The sequence below is a fragment of the Acanthaster planci genome, linkage group LG04 (assembly GCF_054643075.1).
Source record: "Acanthaster planci isolate LZ-2023a linkage group LG04, COTS_SCS, whole genome shotgun sequence".
Classification (NCBI taxonomy): Eukaryota; Metazoa; Echinodermata; class Asteroidea; order Valvatida; family Acanthasteridae; genus Acanthaster; species Acanthaster planci.
This window is the reverse complement of record NC_141780.1, coordinates 17278760-17294586: the sequence shown is the minus strand read 5'-3', so window position 1 is coordinate 17294586 and position 15827 is coordinate 17278760. Positions and strand designations below refer to the sequence as shown.

Here is a 15827-nt window from a genome sequence, read left to right as displayed (position 1 = left end):
AACATTCATTCTAATTACAGAGGTTAGAGTCCTTCTGTAAAATGCTTTGTACAATATGTAGTGCCTCTTCTAGTTGCTTCTCCAACAGAAGGGCACCGTTGAGCAGTATGTACCTCTTAATAGGGGTTAAGGACCACAGAAGATGTTCTGTTTTTTTCTTTAGAGGAAAGGGTCGATGCATAGTGGTGATTAAGAGCAGAACGAAGCGCCTTCTTACTTTGTGATGAGTACAGCAGTGTCATAGTGATGGGGGTGAGTGTCTTCCCTCTGGTTCTGGTCTTGCTGCCAGACGCAGAAATTACGCAACGTCAGCTGGGCATCTGAGGTGATAGACAAATTCTCCTGCAGCAAAACAATCAAGTTTTATCTCGTAAAACTAAGAGGTGTGGCCAGGGTTCTCACTGTGGGAGGGGGGAGATGAGAGGGGGAGGTGTCTTGTACATTAGGGGGAAGGGCGCACATCCTTGTATTTCCTGAATACTCTTATTATTTTCGGGGGGGGGGACCGGGTTTGATACTTTTTTCATGGGCCCCCAACGTCAATATTGCTTCACCCAGCTTTGATCATCCATGATGAAATAGTTAATGGTAATAATACAAGGAGGGGAAGAGGCTTCAATCTGGGGTAGGGGTTAGAATAGCTCATCACTATTTAATTTGTGACAATGCACATAATTTCTGCTTCGGATTTTGGAAATTTAGAGCGATATGAGTGGATTGAGTTGACAACTGTGACAGGGAAGGCAGCTGACAAATTTAACTCACCTGCTCTTGACGGAGAACAAGAAGCTTGACTAACACTATGTTGATATCATTTCCTATACTGGGATCTTTGAATATTTTATTCACCTGAAAGAAAAGGAAAAGGGAGAGGAATGTGGCATCAACCATAGCTTACCGTATTCTACCTGTGTGAAATTCATTTAAGGGTTTGTTAAAACTGGTGAATAAACTCGGAAGATCTCAAAACGAACACTGCTGTCACACCTGAAAGGTCTGACCAACACTTCGGATTTTACCAGCAGACATATCAATCAAGTATGACACTACAGCCTGCAATGAAACCCGGAGTTGGAACTGATCTGTATTATTCTTTCCCATGAGACTCCTAATAGTAACAAAATATTTCCCTTTGGATAAAACAATATTTTTGAAGTAAATAAGAATAAATCAAGACAAATCCAAAAAGAAACGAAGAAAAATTATTATGACTGATGCCCTTTGAGCTGAAGACCTTTTGGTCCCCCCATGGAAATTTTGTTCTTTACTTGCTTTTTAAAACTTACGAGAACTTCATAAGTTGTCAGAAATCCTGAAGAAAATGGTGTTCTTCAGAAAGTGTGTAGAAACATTCATAACCCATGGCAACAAGCACTTGAAGACCATAATTGTATTTAAGTCCATCACTAATCAAATCTTAAGTTGAAATGCTTGCCACCAGTGGGTGCAAAAGGAATGTCTTCACTGCAGGTCACTTCAAAAAATTGTGACTTGACTTGACACTGGACGGCTTTTGATTGACTTAGGAAGGAACCACAAAGACTTGACAACACTACTGCCATAGACATGCATATGGGAATAAATAATGGAAAGTTCTTCACCTTGTCCACATAAATCCAGACTTAAAATCACAGCTGTGACAAAAAAAACCCTGTCAATTAGATACATGTAGTTTGCTTTTACTTTCTTAAATGATAACCAGCCCTGTGAGACGTCCACACTTGTAAGACAGATGTCAATCAATCTCTCATCAGCTGTATCAAGTTCTTGAACAAGTATCAATTGGCCAAATCCAAAGTATCACACTGTCAATCAACCTGCTGCCATTCAAGTTCTGGGCACTAGTCAGAAGCAGCTCCCGGTCTCATTTTCCAGTTTCTTTATGGGCCTACAAACCCCAATAAAGGCATAAGCCATTTAAGGGTCTTAATTTGCAAGCACAGTAAAGGTACAAAACAGAAGGCACTGAATGACCTCACCACTGGCAACAACTACATGTAGGTAACCCCTTGTATGAACAAACATGTCCAAAATTCCCTCTTCCCCCCCTCCCCGGAAAAAAAACCTGGATCTGCCCCGATTGTCTGTTGGAAAGTTTCCCTTCACACAGCAAAGCTAGTGTGGGTGAACTGCCATTTCTTTTCCCTCAATTTCCTTCCACGAAGACACTGCAGAAGTAAAACAGAATGGTGGTCTATACTTTGAAGGGATCCTTTTGTGCTTGTAAATGAACAGCAAACTTTTTTTTTTCAGGTGAAAACCTCTGCCATTTTCCCAAAGATGCACTGGCCTTGTGATTGTCTCATTTTACTGCAGTTGGGAGGTCAAAGGCATTTGCTACAGAACAGATAAGAATTTAAATTAAGAGTCAGGAAAAGCAAAAAACAAAAACAAAACACGAGAAACACAACATGCTAACCAAAGTAAAGATATGAACCTCAGTCAAAGAAGTTGGTCAGGGCAGCACATTTGTACCCGAATTCTTTCTGTCCAAGGGAAAGTACTGCTAACGCTGGCATAAACCAAAAATGCATACCATGAGTGGGATGTGCCCCAGTGAACCACAGTCCAAACCCAGAAGGAAGGAAAGACTTATATGTTCAGTGTGTGGGTATGAAGTTGCCCTGGTGACAGCTATGAAAGGCAGGAAAACAGCAAGCCAAGTCAACTTTCCATCAATTCCACCCTGTTTCTTAGCTTATCCTAGGGCATTACGGTGTCAGTCACCTAACCCAGGCTTCGAAATACACGGGCTATTACAAGGAATCTTTTGTGGACTGGAAGGAGAGTAGACACAGTCCACAAGCTGCAGCACAAAATCTCTGTTTGTACACATGGGCTTCTGTTTGTTTTGCCATGGTCAGGATCCGGTATTTATTTTACAGGTATTGGGATATTGGAAGCCTGGAGGGGTTGATACAAGGGAGTCTAGGTTACAGACTTGTTTCTCTTGATTTGGTCTTCAGGGAATTGTGCACATAATGGGAACTTTATTTTTCAATGACACTGTCAAAGTTTCCATTTTTTAAAATCATTTTTGGGGGCAATCAATACAGGTTAGCATTCTAAAAAAAAGAGTACCTAGCTGAGCATAGATTTTGACAACAAAAGTTTCAACATGAAATCTATGACACTGTCTCCCTGAGATAGAAAGAGGATTTGAACTCCAAGGTGAAACACAAATTATTTTTCCTTCCATTAAAAGCAACTTTTAATTTTCCTAGTCAACTGGCCTTGGGCTATGTGACTCAAATCAAGATTACATGAATTACAAGGAGTGATGATCACTTGTCAAGATACAGAAGCACTACACTGTGAAGGGAAGTTCAAATGTGAAGTCTTGGGTCCTGACTTACCAAGGCGACTAGTGTGAGGAGATAATGCTCCACGTTTTCACCATGATGGTTCAACATTTTACTATCAGCCACCACCATCAACTCCACATGGCGTGTGTAGGATATAAACCGTTTCTCTCTTCTATGTGAATCACCTGCTACTGAATCTGACATAGCCTTGCTGCTGTTGTTGTCTTCTTGTTTAATACTGCAAGCAAATGAAAATAAATTGGTCTGACTTCTCTCCAAAGCCAAGATATTTAAAAAACCTTTCTTGAATTTTCTGCCAAACTTAGTGTTAACTGTTTGTTAAATTACCAGAATTTCTCTCTTTTTAAATGTCCCGGTGAATCTACCATTGAGATACACTACCTTTTGCTAATTCGTTGGTGCATCTGATGGAGTTGTGCAGCTAATGTGTTTGCGGTTCTGGCATCCTCAGAATGAAAATGCCTCCTGTTGCCATGGTGACGCTTTCGATGTTGAAAACTATGCGGCCCCGGCACATCATTTGTGGAATCTGCACGACAAACAGAGAAGGACGTTGTCATGGTTAATTCACAGTGAATTTGAAAATTTTGGACAGTTCATGAATTGAAAAAGCTTCTGACAAATGCTTGTGCAGAGCAGCCTTGCAAAATGTTCCCTTCTCCCACACCGAGAACACACGAAGAGCGGGGAAGCAGCATACACAAATGGTGCTAAACAAGTGTCAGCACACTTCAATATCATCCAGAAGAACTGGAAGTCAGCAACAGTTGAGCAACAAATAGAATCAGATTGATAGGATGACAGTCATACCTAAATATGCATATCCCCAATTGTCTATAAAATATCCTTTTTACAGGTACATGTACATAGTGCTGTAGGCACTTTGACTGCTGACTTAGAGTTTGTCCATATCAGATTTTTCAATAATCAAAATATCAGAAATCAAAATTTGAGTAGATTTGACATACTCAGGGGTGACCAATGATAAAAATAACTCAATAACAGCTGAAAAAAGGCATAGAGAAGCTGAACTGTGAAAATATCCTTTTGTACATAGCCAGTGAGGAAAACAAAAGCTGAAATCCTAAACAAAAAAAGCTGAAATCAGCTAAGAAGCTGAGAAATACCACCCCTGCTATAGAATAAGCCTTGTGTACAAGGCTTATTACTATATCTACAAATAATAAAACATCGTTCGGAAAGACTGATATAACTTTACAAAAACAATATTTCTCACTGAAAAGTATACCATCAGAATAAAAAAAAAAAAGAACAATGTCCATTCAACGGTCCTGCCAGGCAGAGGAGGCCCTGAATTCCAGCAGACGGTGAGATATTGGTGCTTATGATTTTGCTTTTGATGATGTCATTTCCACACACGGGTACAATTTGCTGCTATGTTGCACTTAAGTTTCAAAGTAACATTAACGTAGAAATCACATTAGCTAAAGCCGGAGATTTATTTCGACAACAAACCACCCAAATTCGCATTTCACTTTTCATTAACCATGTGATTAAATCTGGAAAGCAGCCTCAATAACTCAACTCTGACAAGGGGTACAAAAACATTCTGCAAATTTGCATTTGATAGAAATTGATTGGAATCCAAACCTGTTTTGAAATCTCTATTGGCAATAAAATCTCCTGAAACAAGCCAATATTAGACACTTGTGACTTCCACCAAAACAACAAAAATCCCATACAATAACAAAATAATATTTCTTTGCCCCTTGGATGGGCTTAGTGTACTGACGACCTACAAAATTTCAATAAAGCAGGTGTAACCTTTGTTGACACCTCTAACAGTGCTATAATTCATCCTCTGACCCATATTTTTTCCAAACCTCTTTAAATTATTGCCCAATTTCTGGGTTATCAGCAAACTCACTCTATGCTACCAACCATGGCGTGCATTTGCTGCTGGACTGTGATACTGTTGGTGCGGGGTTAACTTGTGACATGCAAGGTAAGCCCCGAAGATATGCAAAGGCACAAGCAAGTGGTATGGTACACTGTGCCTTACTCACAGCACCCCCTCTCTAATAAAAATCCTCTGCACCTGCTGTAAATCTATATTTGGAGTTCTGGGCCGACACACGCAGCTGATTTGTGAGTGGTCTAGTTCAGTAGACGAGATGATTCACTACTTGATAAAACTGAACCAGAAATTGTTGAAATCACCACCAGAAACTTCATTCCTCCCAAAATGATTCAAAGCCAAGGCTCAACATCTCAGTTCACCCTACATACGTGACAGCAACCAATCTGTTTATCACCATAACCTATGTGCCAAAACCTACAATCAAAATTCATGCTTTCATTAAAAAAGAGAGCAACTAAATGAAAAAAAGTGCTGAGACTTCATGTCAATGACTAACTCTACAGCTAAGACAATGAAACCCAATCAAAGCATGGAAAGGAGTAAGATGAAGAATTGGAACCACATGTACACATGTGGCTGACATCCCATCAAGTCTAACGAGAACTATTTAATTTGCAGGAAAATGTGTACAGCATTTCTAACTAAAGTTACTGCCCGCCAATTACAAAAAAACTAACAACAAAGATAATAACTTAGGACAGGACAAGCTGTTACACATCTATGCATCACCAAATAACAGCTGGAGGTAACTCAAAAAAAGTTTACAAACTTTGAGGAAAAGTCCCCATCTTAATTCGTGTCGGAACCCAGAATAAAGTAATGATTGTCCGACCTCGACCCCTACTTCTGTGTAGACTGAATCTTGCTTCCAGTACATCTCTGCTGTCAAAGGCACCCATAAACGAGCATACAATTACAACCAATCTGTTTATTCTCAGGAGTTTACAACACCTACAGTAGGAATCAAGATGTCAGGGACAACACAGAGAGTGTTTCCCTAGCTAATTCCTTGATCTTTCATAAAGGTCACAAAATACATTAACCAAACTGGATTTCAGGCAACAAAGTGCCATTTTTAGAGTCTCAGAATTTCTCTCCCCACCACAAGAAACTGAAGGCTGCGGATGTCAGTACAACAAAGGATGATTTCTGTACTCAGCCATACTGAAACTGCGGTTGGGATTTACTATCAACTTTAATGAGTGGGTTAAATGGACTGAAAAACTGACATTTAAATCTCTTAATCTTTACAAGTTAATTCTCATCACATTCCTCCATTTTTACAAAAAGGAAAAACTCCCATTTTACACCAGTAAACATGTTGACCACAATAATGGATTTTTTTCACATTCCTGAATTCTACAAACTCCATCAATCACACAGGGGTCTAATCTAGCAATCATGAGTCAATGAATTCAGATGTAGTGCATGGGTTTTGGAGGGGCTTTTCCCAAGGGAAAAAGCATTAGTGGCTGAAAAAGTTAACCCAAGAAAATATCCCAATAATGCAGAAAAAACAAGTATTGCACTGGTTCCAATGTATCAGAACAGCCCTGACCACTTTCAAGGTGAATTCAACCTTTTGGTGTCGGTGTCACAGAGCCTGTGAAGATGGGTTTGTTCATAAACAGTTCACAGTGCCACATAGGCAAAGTGAATGCACAACTGTTGACAAATTTATAAGTTATCCCTTGTGCGCGAATGGCATACATATACGCAAACAATTTCCTGATGCTTGCCACACCCAAAGGCTTGCAGTGCTACAGCACAGGTGGATTTAGAATCTGCCCCTTTGGTCTTGCCGAAATAAAAGAAATGGCCTGTGAAGTGGGATGAACTCCAAATACAAATCGAAACGCACACATAGGGGAACTGCAAGAGGCATGTGCACCCACTTGAAAGCTTGACCAATCAGGTAACAGGCAGGCAAGAACAAGCATGGTGTATGGCAACCACTGAAATTAATTGAAGAAGCATCCGGAGGACGTCACCTGTCCTACTAAATGTACATGCTTACGAGGTCAGGTTGCCACACAAGTTTCTCTATGGCCATGTTGAAATAAACTGACTGTGGCTGAGACTCAACACAAACTCACATGTGGGAATTAGCCGTAGCTGCTAGCCAGCAATGTGCCAATTAATTCAAGCCAAAGCCATAACTTTAGAAGACATCCTATCTATGCCAAGGTCCTCCATGGTGCTGTACAAACCACAGTTTACAATCTCCCTAATGACAGAATTATCACCCTTCTGATCTCTTTATATGGTCTCCACTTTGTCATTTATTAAATTTATCACACTTGACAGGGGATTTATCAATGTCATTTGGAAAAAGAAGTGATTTGCTGATCATGGATAAATCTGTCCTGCCCTATGGCTCAATTCTGGACCTTAGATCTGTAAGATGTCTATTCTCACTTCCTGCTGCACTCTTCATCTTTAGTACTCTCCCGTCTGTGACCACTGTACAGTGATATTCCTTTCTTGTTCTACCAATTCCAAAACTGAGATGGGGGGGCACAAAAACATTAACCCTCAATTTTAAAAGCTCCTTGGTAAGCATGGAGATCCAGTTGAGCAGTCCATTCTTAAGTATCTAGTAAAGTAGAAACCACTTGTTCCACTTCTGTTGCAGGTATCCACTGGAGTCAATGGCCTATTACTGAAAAGCTTCAGCCCACTGAGGGGTGATGGTTTATGTAAGCACAACCCCAGATAACCCTTTGCACCTTTTTTTTCTCCTGTAAATAAATTAAAAACTCATTATTACACACCTGTGTAAATTGCAGTGTGTTTAAACTACACACCTGTTGATTGGGGAGATGATTGAAGTATGTATACAGGACAGAGTTGGTGCATTTTTGAATCTCCCAGTGGAAACCTGACAGCTCTGTGACCAAATATTCTTGGCAACCACAGTGGCATGACAAAACCACTTAGCTTGCAAAACACTACTGAATGAGTGAATTGGATCTGTCGTGCATGCTTCTTTTGGAAGCTTATCTGAAATGGGGCATGAAATACATAACATTTGAAAATTTGTTGAGCAGAAATTTCCCTTTCTCAAACTCCAACAAACACCTGAAAGATTTTCTAAATATCTTCCCGCACTCAAAAGTTCTCTTCTTCAAAAGTTATGGTTAAAAAACAACTTTCATTTCAATACGTCATTCCACAATTTACAATCAAGTGCCCTTGGTAACGCACAAACTGCAGCCCAAGTCAAAATCCTGTGTAGGTCATATGTAGGTCATATGTAAGTGTAATAGTTCTTCCACAATGATATCTACATCAGGACCTCTGGGCATACAGGATTATATCAGTTGTAGAAAACAGTTCGCTCAGTGTAACTTCTGATGTTTTGTACAGAATTATATTGATGTGCTCAGTACAGGTATACTCCACTGCCAGCAGGGTTCCAAATTCAGACTAAGGAATAACAAATCAGACAAAAGATACTCATTCTACATTTTCCCTCCCCTAAAGTAACATCAGGTTGATCACTTCCATGTTTCAAAACAACTCCAAGGAAAGTGTTACAACTGAGATAGGATCTCTGGACTGGGATCGGGGGAAATACAGACTAGCAAATGGGTCACTTTCATTTGGAAGACATTTGAGACTTTTGACAAGCAAAGTGCTGCTTCCTTGTGGTGTTTTATTTTCTAGAGTCTTCAAGATGTATGGGGAGGACATTTTTCATGGCCAGCACAGGTGGTAAACTATGAGGGGGCCAGTGCCCCCAACCTCTTACTTATTCAACTGGGAGGCATTCCCCCAACTCTTAGTCAGAACACAATGCGGGGAGGGGTTCTTCATGGATCCGTCTATTAGTGACTGATGCCTGATGGACTAACAACTGCCCCCCCCTCCCACTTTGAAAGTCATTCCAGCATCGATGGCCAGGGCGGACTAGCAAAGAGGAGTGGCAAGGAAAAGAAGGTTGCACAAACTTGTAGCCTATTAGGGAAGAAGATAAGACTGTGACACCTGCTGAGGACTGTGGGCTCCAGGAATTAGGGGTGGTGGCAAGGAAAAGAAGGTTGCAAAAAACTTGTAGCCTATTGGGAAAGATGTTAAGACTGCGACACCTGCTGGGGACTATGAGCTCCAGGAATCAGTAACACCTCATCACCAGCAACAAAAAAGACCACAGAGAGATCAAGAACATTCCAGACTCTGGACTGGCACTTGAATGCTATTGCCAAAGTTTGTGTTATCCATATACACACAATTTAACCACTGCGATGCAATAAACCATTTGCGAGTTAAATTTGAATAAAATCTGGTACACTAAGTTCTTTACATTCACATGAACATAGCTTGAATTCTCCATACTAAAACTACTGTTGCTATACCTCGTGATTCGAGGTAAGCTTTTGCTTAGACGTAAGAGACACCTTGCAACAATACACTGTTCTCAATGGATAAGAACGACACAAAGGAATCAGTCTATTCCAGAGATGGTGGTCGCTATGCAAAAGCTTGCCACGAATCATGACGTATAGTAACAGTGTCTTTAGTCTGGTGAATTCAAATTGTTACGTTTCTGTGCAATCAGGTAACACAGTGTACCAGATTTTATTCAAATTTAACTCGCAAGTGGCTTATTAGAATGTCAGTCCAACACGACAATGCTGCCATGCTAGGGATTAAGTTGTCCTCTACTCTTAATTCACTGAATATAGGAATTGCAACCCTTGAAAGTAGTTTCAGGCAAATCGAACACCGCTTTCATAAAAATCGAAACTCAAACAAAACAGAACAGTCCCCTCAGATGCACAGTAGTATGCTTGATGGACACATCTTTCCCAGATTCTAAAATTACAGCTTTCTGGCAGTTGTCAGGACTTTTTAAAAAGCCTTTTTTAATACTTTTTTCAGTTGTTACAAACCACCAGCCCTGTGACCTTTAGGAGTGTGGGACTGACAGATACCACAGCTCCATAATACTAACTCCTCCCTTCTCTGCAACAAGGGGGAAAAGCATGCAGCAATTTGCATAGGAAGTCAAACCACAGGGGGCTAGCGCTGGAATGAACAAAACGTGCTTTTGTCAAAGCTAAGAAGTTATCTGTAGGGTCAGAACAGGTCATCCTGCAAAGAGCATTAGGAAAGGGTTTCGGTTGTTGCCCAGGCAGGAGGAATACAAGAAATCTAGGGTAGCTCTCTCTTTCTTTTTGTTTGTACTTCTTTGTCTGAAGCAGCATCAATAGAGATGTCTGTCTGCTTTTGTTGATGCTCTAGGGAAAAAGAATCCTCTGAGGGCTGGTCGAATGGTTAGAGAGTGGGAAATGTTTGGATTTTGAGGGGTAAATTGTAAAGTGATAGGAGACAGGGCAATGACCACCAGGGTGAATATCAGTCTTTATCAGATTCTGCTATCTGGAGTTAAAGTTGCACATGGATTTACATGTATATGCTGGAGGCATATTAGGCCTAGCACTCAGACCTAACAACTGCTAGAATGGAACAAAATCCAAAACAACAGTCACTTCCAAAAATCTTCTGCATTCATACTTAACATAAAATGGCATAAACTAAGAGAAACAAACAAATGAATGACAGTCATTCAATCAAATTCATGTGTCCAGCAATCCGTCTGGTTAGTCATGGCAAAACAATTAAACGTGTGCAAACAGCATATATTATCACACTCACCTCTGTATAGATTAGAAGAACTGCAAACAACTGTGAGATAAAAAATCTTCCTCCATACACTCAAACCAGCCATGCATTCAATAACACAATGCTATGTGTATGCATACATGTAGTATCAGTGATAAAGATATACAGGATGGACTAATACCACAACATATATTACACTAGTGAATGTACTTCAGGTGTTGGCATGAGGTCCTTCTGGGTGTGCCATTTCTCAAAACTCAACAGTTTCAAATGGAAAGTCAGCATATCAATCCCTGTCAAATTGTCTTTCTGACTTCCAGAATCTGATGAATTCCTTCAAATCCATCCTCAAGAGACCACTTAACATACCTAGACTATAGAGGATGACACTGAAATGAAAGTACTCATAGTCGGTCCTCAAGGTAAAAATATCTTTTAAAGTAAACAATTTTTAACAAGAAGTCCTCTTTCTGAAATTACTTTTGTGTACTACAAAACTCAGGATAGGAAACATCATACAGGTGAATGAGTGAGATCAACTGTATAGTAATAAATAACTTTGTGGGTTCACAAGGAACAAGAACCACGCACCTGTCAAACACAGAACCTCTGGGTCTATCTTGAAACCACAACAGAAATTTAAAAAAATTTGATTCATTTTCCCCTCAGAACAGAATTTCCTTCTTTCCAAGTATATGACAAAACAACTCAACCTCAACTGCACACATCTCCCCCAAAAATGTATCTTTTTCAACAATTGTTTATGGGACTAGGGAGGAAATTTGAACAAAAAAGTTCAGCTCACCCCTTCATGTTTCCAGAATGAAAGTCCAAATGGTGTCGGAACAATATTATTGTGGGTTAGTTTATGGCTGGGGGGGGGTATCTCCATTACAACCCTGGATTTCCACTTTATGAAGTCTGGCCTTGCTGGCTTGTTTGTTGTCATTCTTCTAAACTGAGTCATCTTTCCCTCTCTCTTTTCAAACCTCAAGATGTATGTCAGGGTTGAAATGTCTGATCTCATTCTTTCTCCTAGTTTTTCTGTCACAAGGTGAACAAAGCATTACTGTACAATACCACATTTTTCTGTGGTTATTATTCTGTTTGCCTTTCACGTGCTATTGACTTGATCTGCCCCCTGATTTCCTTTAAAACATACTTATATCCAACAACCCCCAAATTCTGTGTAGGTGGTAGAAGTCACACAATTTTCCCTTGAACAAAATAAACTCTGAAAGGGAAAATTAAATGTATCCAAATTTACCATTACAAACTTCGTCCTTCGTTAAGACTTATTCATACACACTGTCCAACTAGTGTCTAGCATGGAGAGTCTGCTTTAACCTCCACTGGAAGTTGTCCCAGTACAACCATCCCCTCCTCAGGAGGCACTTAATAATTGACCAAGCTGTAAGGAAAGTTTAGTCATGAGATAAGATGTAACAGTTGTTTATTCCTCCTGATCCCAGAATGATTAGAGCACCAGTGTTAAATTTGTCATTGGGCTTTTGTCACTTTGTGGGTTCCTGAGCAACCTCACCAGTCAAAAGCAATTAGTGCTGAGAACAAGCCAGGAAGTTCTTAAGAGGACACAATTTCTGCAATTGAACAATCACTACCATAAAAGCCCAGGACAGCTGACTGTGAGTTTGATTGAATGCCATGGGGCGGACTCATTCGTTTTTATCAATGAGAGTGGGTCCAAACCCATGGTCCAAACTGTCACAACATCCTCAGACCACCAAGGAGTCTGGTTACAGAAGACAATGTGTCCCAACCCTCAACTCCGGCCTTCAATAAGCCGCCAAGACAAGCACCAAGTAGGAGGCAGGGAATTGTTGGCCAACCGCTACTTTTGTTACACTGCATAAGCCCCTCGAAATCATTTCTGCAAATACCCTGGTTCCGGACCCTAAGGCAGACGGTGTTGTCCAGCAGTGCTCTAACCACCCCAGGAATTCTGTTAATTCATTCCATAAAAGACAGTTACCAGTCAGAACCGATTTGTTTATGAGGAAGGAAGTCTTCCATTTCACTGTGGGCAAATCACAGTCCTAAATGACCCCCCCAAAAATTACACTTTGTTTACCTGAAAAATTCTGCTCAATTCTGTTCTTTCCTTTACTTTCATGAAAGAAAAAACAGCAACCAATCTTGTGTGTGTGCACTGTGCATGTACATACAGGAACCCCTTTATTTCTTTACAGCTGGTTACATGTATCTCTCGGAACCACAAGCACCAATATTTCCACCTCAAAAACCAATGTTTTGATAGAAAAGTGACTCACTCTATTGAGCTGCAGGCTTAATGGTGGACAAAGTGAGACAGCAGAAGACCAAATGACCTCTGAACAAACAGGGGCTAGTTGTTTGATCGTAGCACAAAGGACCTACAGGATGAAGTTCCAAGACGTGAAACTGGTTTTTACTATCTGTCACACATCTTGGCACTGTTTGTAAGATTGCACAAGTATTAGAAAATTTCCCAAGCCTTTTGATTTTTTTTGGCATCACACAAAAAGGGCTTTTCAATACCCCTTCAGAAAATAAGGCACAAAATCACCTCATACGTATTGGGTGTTTTACGGTGTAAGATGCTTTCAGTGTTTCCTTGACGGATTCAAATCAGCTGCATAGTGAGGATACTTTCAGCTGAGAGAGACAATGTAACTGCCATCCCTGTGGAAGGGCCAAATTTTCTTGCAATCTGCACAGATTTTCTAGATAATGATTAGGCACAATCAACAAGCAGTGGCATAATTAAGACGGGGGCATGGGATCCCCCTTTCACTTGAGGCCGGTGCCCCTCCCTCCCCCTCCCCCGAAATTAGGGAAGGAAAAAATCTGGTGACAGTCCACCTTGGTCAATGTTTTCACTGTGACCAAACCCATAAGGTACCCCTTCCAGAAAATAAGGGCCCAGACAGTGCCCCCCTGCAAGGGTTGTCCCAGTTACACCACTGTGAACAAGAGGAATCAGAAGTTTGAAGCACCCCTTTTACTCTCTTTGTCTGCCACTTATTAGTGAGTGGTCCAACTTCCAGGATCTGATGAGGTAAACCATGGCACAAACACCTGCACAACAAAGCCAGATTAATATCAGTGGTTGCCTTCTCCAGGAGACACCACTGGTCACCCAAGCACTCCCTCTGTTTAATTATGCTTCAAAACATGTGGCTTTAATGTAGAGGAACATAAAGTGAAAAGAAGCCACAGACCACTACCATGACTCATTGATCTGCACACCGGTATCAACAACAACCTGTCAAAACTCAAACCAGTCAATTCAAACCTTAATACGACATGGATGACTGAACTGAGAAGGTGACTACTTACAGTGCTCCCCAAAGAAGTTTGAAAGAGGTTTTATAAAGCAGCAGGAAGAATACAGTCTAAATTAATACATTCTGAAATAAAATGTAACAGAGGATCGAACTATACTGACCAACTCAATCTGAACAAACTGAAAATCTTCAAAAATCAAAGTGGGAATTAGAGAATTTTCTAATATTGAGAGTGCCAAGCTCAGATGCTGTAAATGTACCATCCCCTAGCCCAAGTCATATACAGAGCATATGTCACTGGTTTCCCTGAAAAGTGGTCAATTTTGAAAGATCTTGCATGTCATTATATAGTGTGAGCTTTCCGTGTGAGAAATGGACAGGTAAAAAAGTCAGTGTTTTTTTAATCAAAGATCCACATCCAAGAACTAACAGAAGTTTTCTCTGTCATTTCCTGTGATGTCAGGCTGTTGTAGATAATGTTTCACTTGTAACTAGACTGAATGTCTACAACTTAGATGACTAATGGGCACAACATGAGTGCAGCATTTATATCTTTGAAATGACTTTATCAGTAAGTCAAACAGACATGTTTTCCTATTTGGAATGCAAGGAGAGTAAAAAATGAGGAAATCAGTGATCCAAGGGAAAATTGACTGAGGGAATGCTACAGTTTCCAGGCCAGCAGCAGCTCATCAGGATAAGCAATGGTCTGTAATTGCAACCACAAGTTGATGGAGTGATTGTCCAAATCACAGCTTACAAATAGAAGGCTGGGGGTCTGAAACTTTGACTCATTCCTCAGGAATGTGGAGGGGGACCTCAAAATGCCAATGACAAACAGGTAGGTTGTAATGCAGCTTTTAAAAAGTACAATGTTAGGGACTAACCAAGGCCTTGACTAAAGCAGCAAATCCAATATGTAAACAGGCAATCTCAGAATACCTTTTAGTCAAGTCTCCCAACCGATATGTCCTGTTCCAACCCTTTTCTCCCTTTTCATTTTTCTTGAGCATTCCACAAATCCTGATCCAAGCAGTAACTGACACAAAAATTGCCCAAATGAATTAAAAGGAGGCCCGTGATTACATTTAATCAAAACACTGGGAAAACTGGAAGATGGATGCAAGCTACCTGTGTGTAGCTATACTTCAACAGAGAGAGGCAGTTGGACATATGTACCATAGAGGTAAAATTAAACTGCGTGTATTGCCTTAAACCACTACCTGCCGGGTGGATTTTTCTTGAGCGGGATGAGATGAAAGGACCTTTTCAAGATTTTCCGGTTTCAAAATTCTTGTGTTCCTTTTAATACTAGATATTTACACCCACACAAACGACTGTCTGGTGGCTACTCTATTCTGACAGACAACCTTCATTGATGCCTGAATATTCAGCCCTGCCTGCAGCCCTGTAAAAGAGAGCCCAGAATTGTGAGGTGTTGCATAATTTCCTTTGTTCCGGTGAATGCCAGTAGCGTCTTTTCATACGCTAGCAGCAGTGCTGTGTCGCTCATCAATAGGGGCCTGGAGCACTTTTGTCCCTGGTGCTGATCCAAGTGCGCCCTATGCCCAAAACACTGGTATACTGTTTCAAAACAATGCTGGATTACATTTGAAAAATGTAAGTTGAAAATGATGGCAATTCCCAGCAGCAGGTCCTTTGTTCAGAGTACAGTCTTTTGTTACACAGACCAGCTCTTTTGTC

General features: G+C 40.6%; 1 protein-coding gene across 1 annotated transcript in view; it reads right to left on the bottom strand.

The window, feature by feature from the left end:
• The window catches only part of LOC110989211 (A disintegrin and metalloproteinase with thrombospondin motifs 9-like), a 144284-nt gene that overhangs the window by 83154 nt on the left and 45303 nt on the right, over positions 1-15827 (bottom strand). The window contains exons 5-8 of the mRNA XM_087135790.1: positions 3708-3855; positions 3357-3543; positions 766-849; positions 218-342 (exon numbers count right to left, since the gene is read on the bottom strand). Of these exons, the coding sequence (XP_086991916.1) occupies positions 218-342; positions 766-849; positions 3357-3543; positions 3708-3855 (544 nt within the window). The remainder of the gene's footprint in view (positions 1-217; positions 343-765; positions 850-3356; positions 3544-3707; positions 3856-15827) is intronic.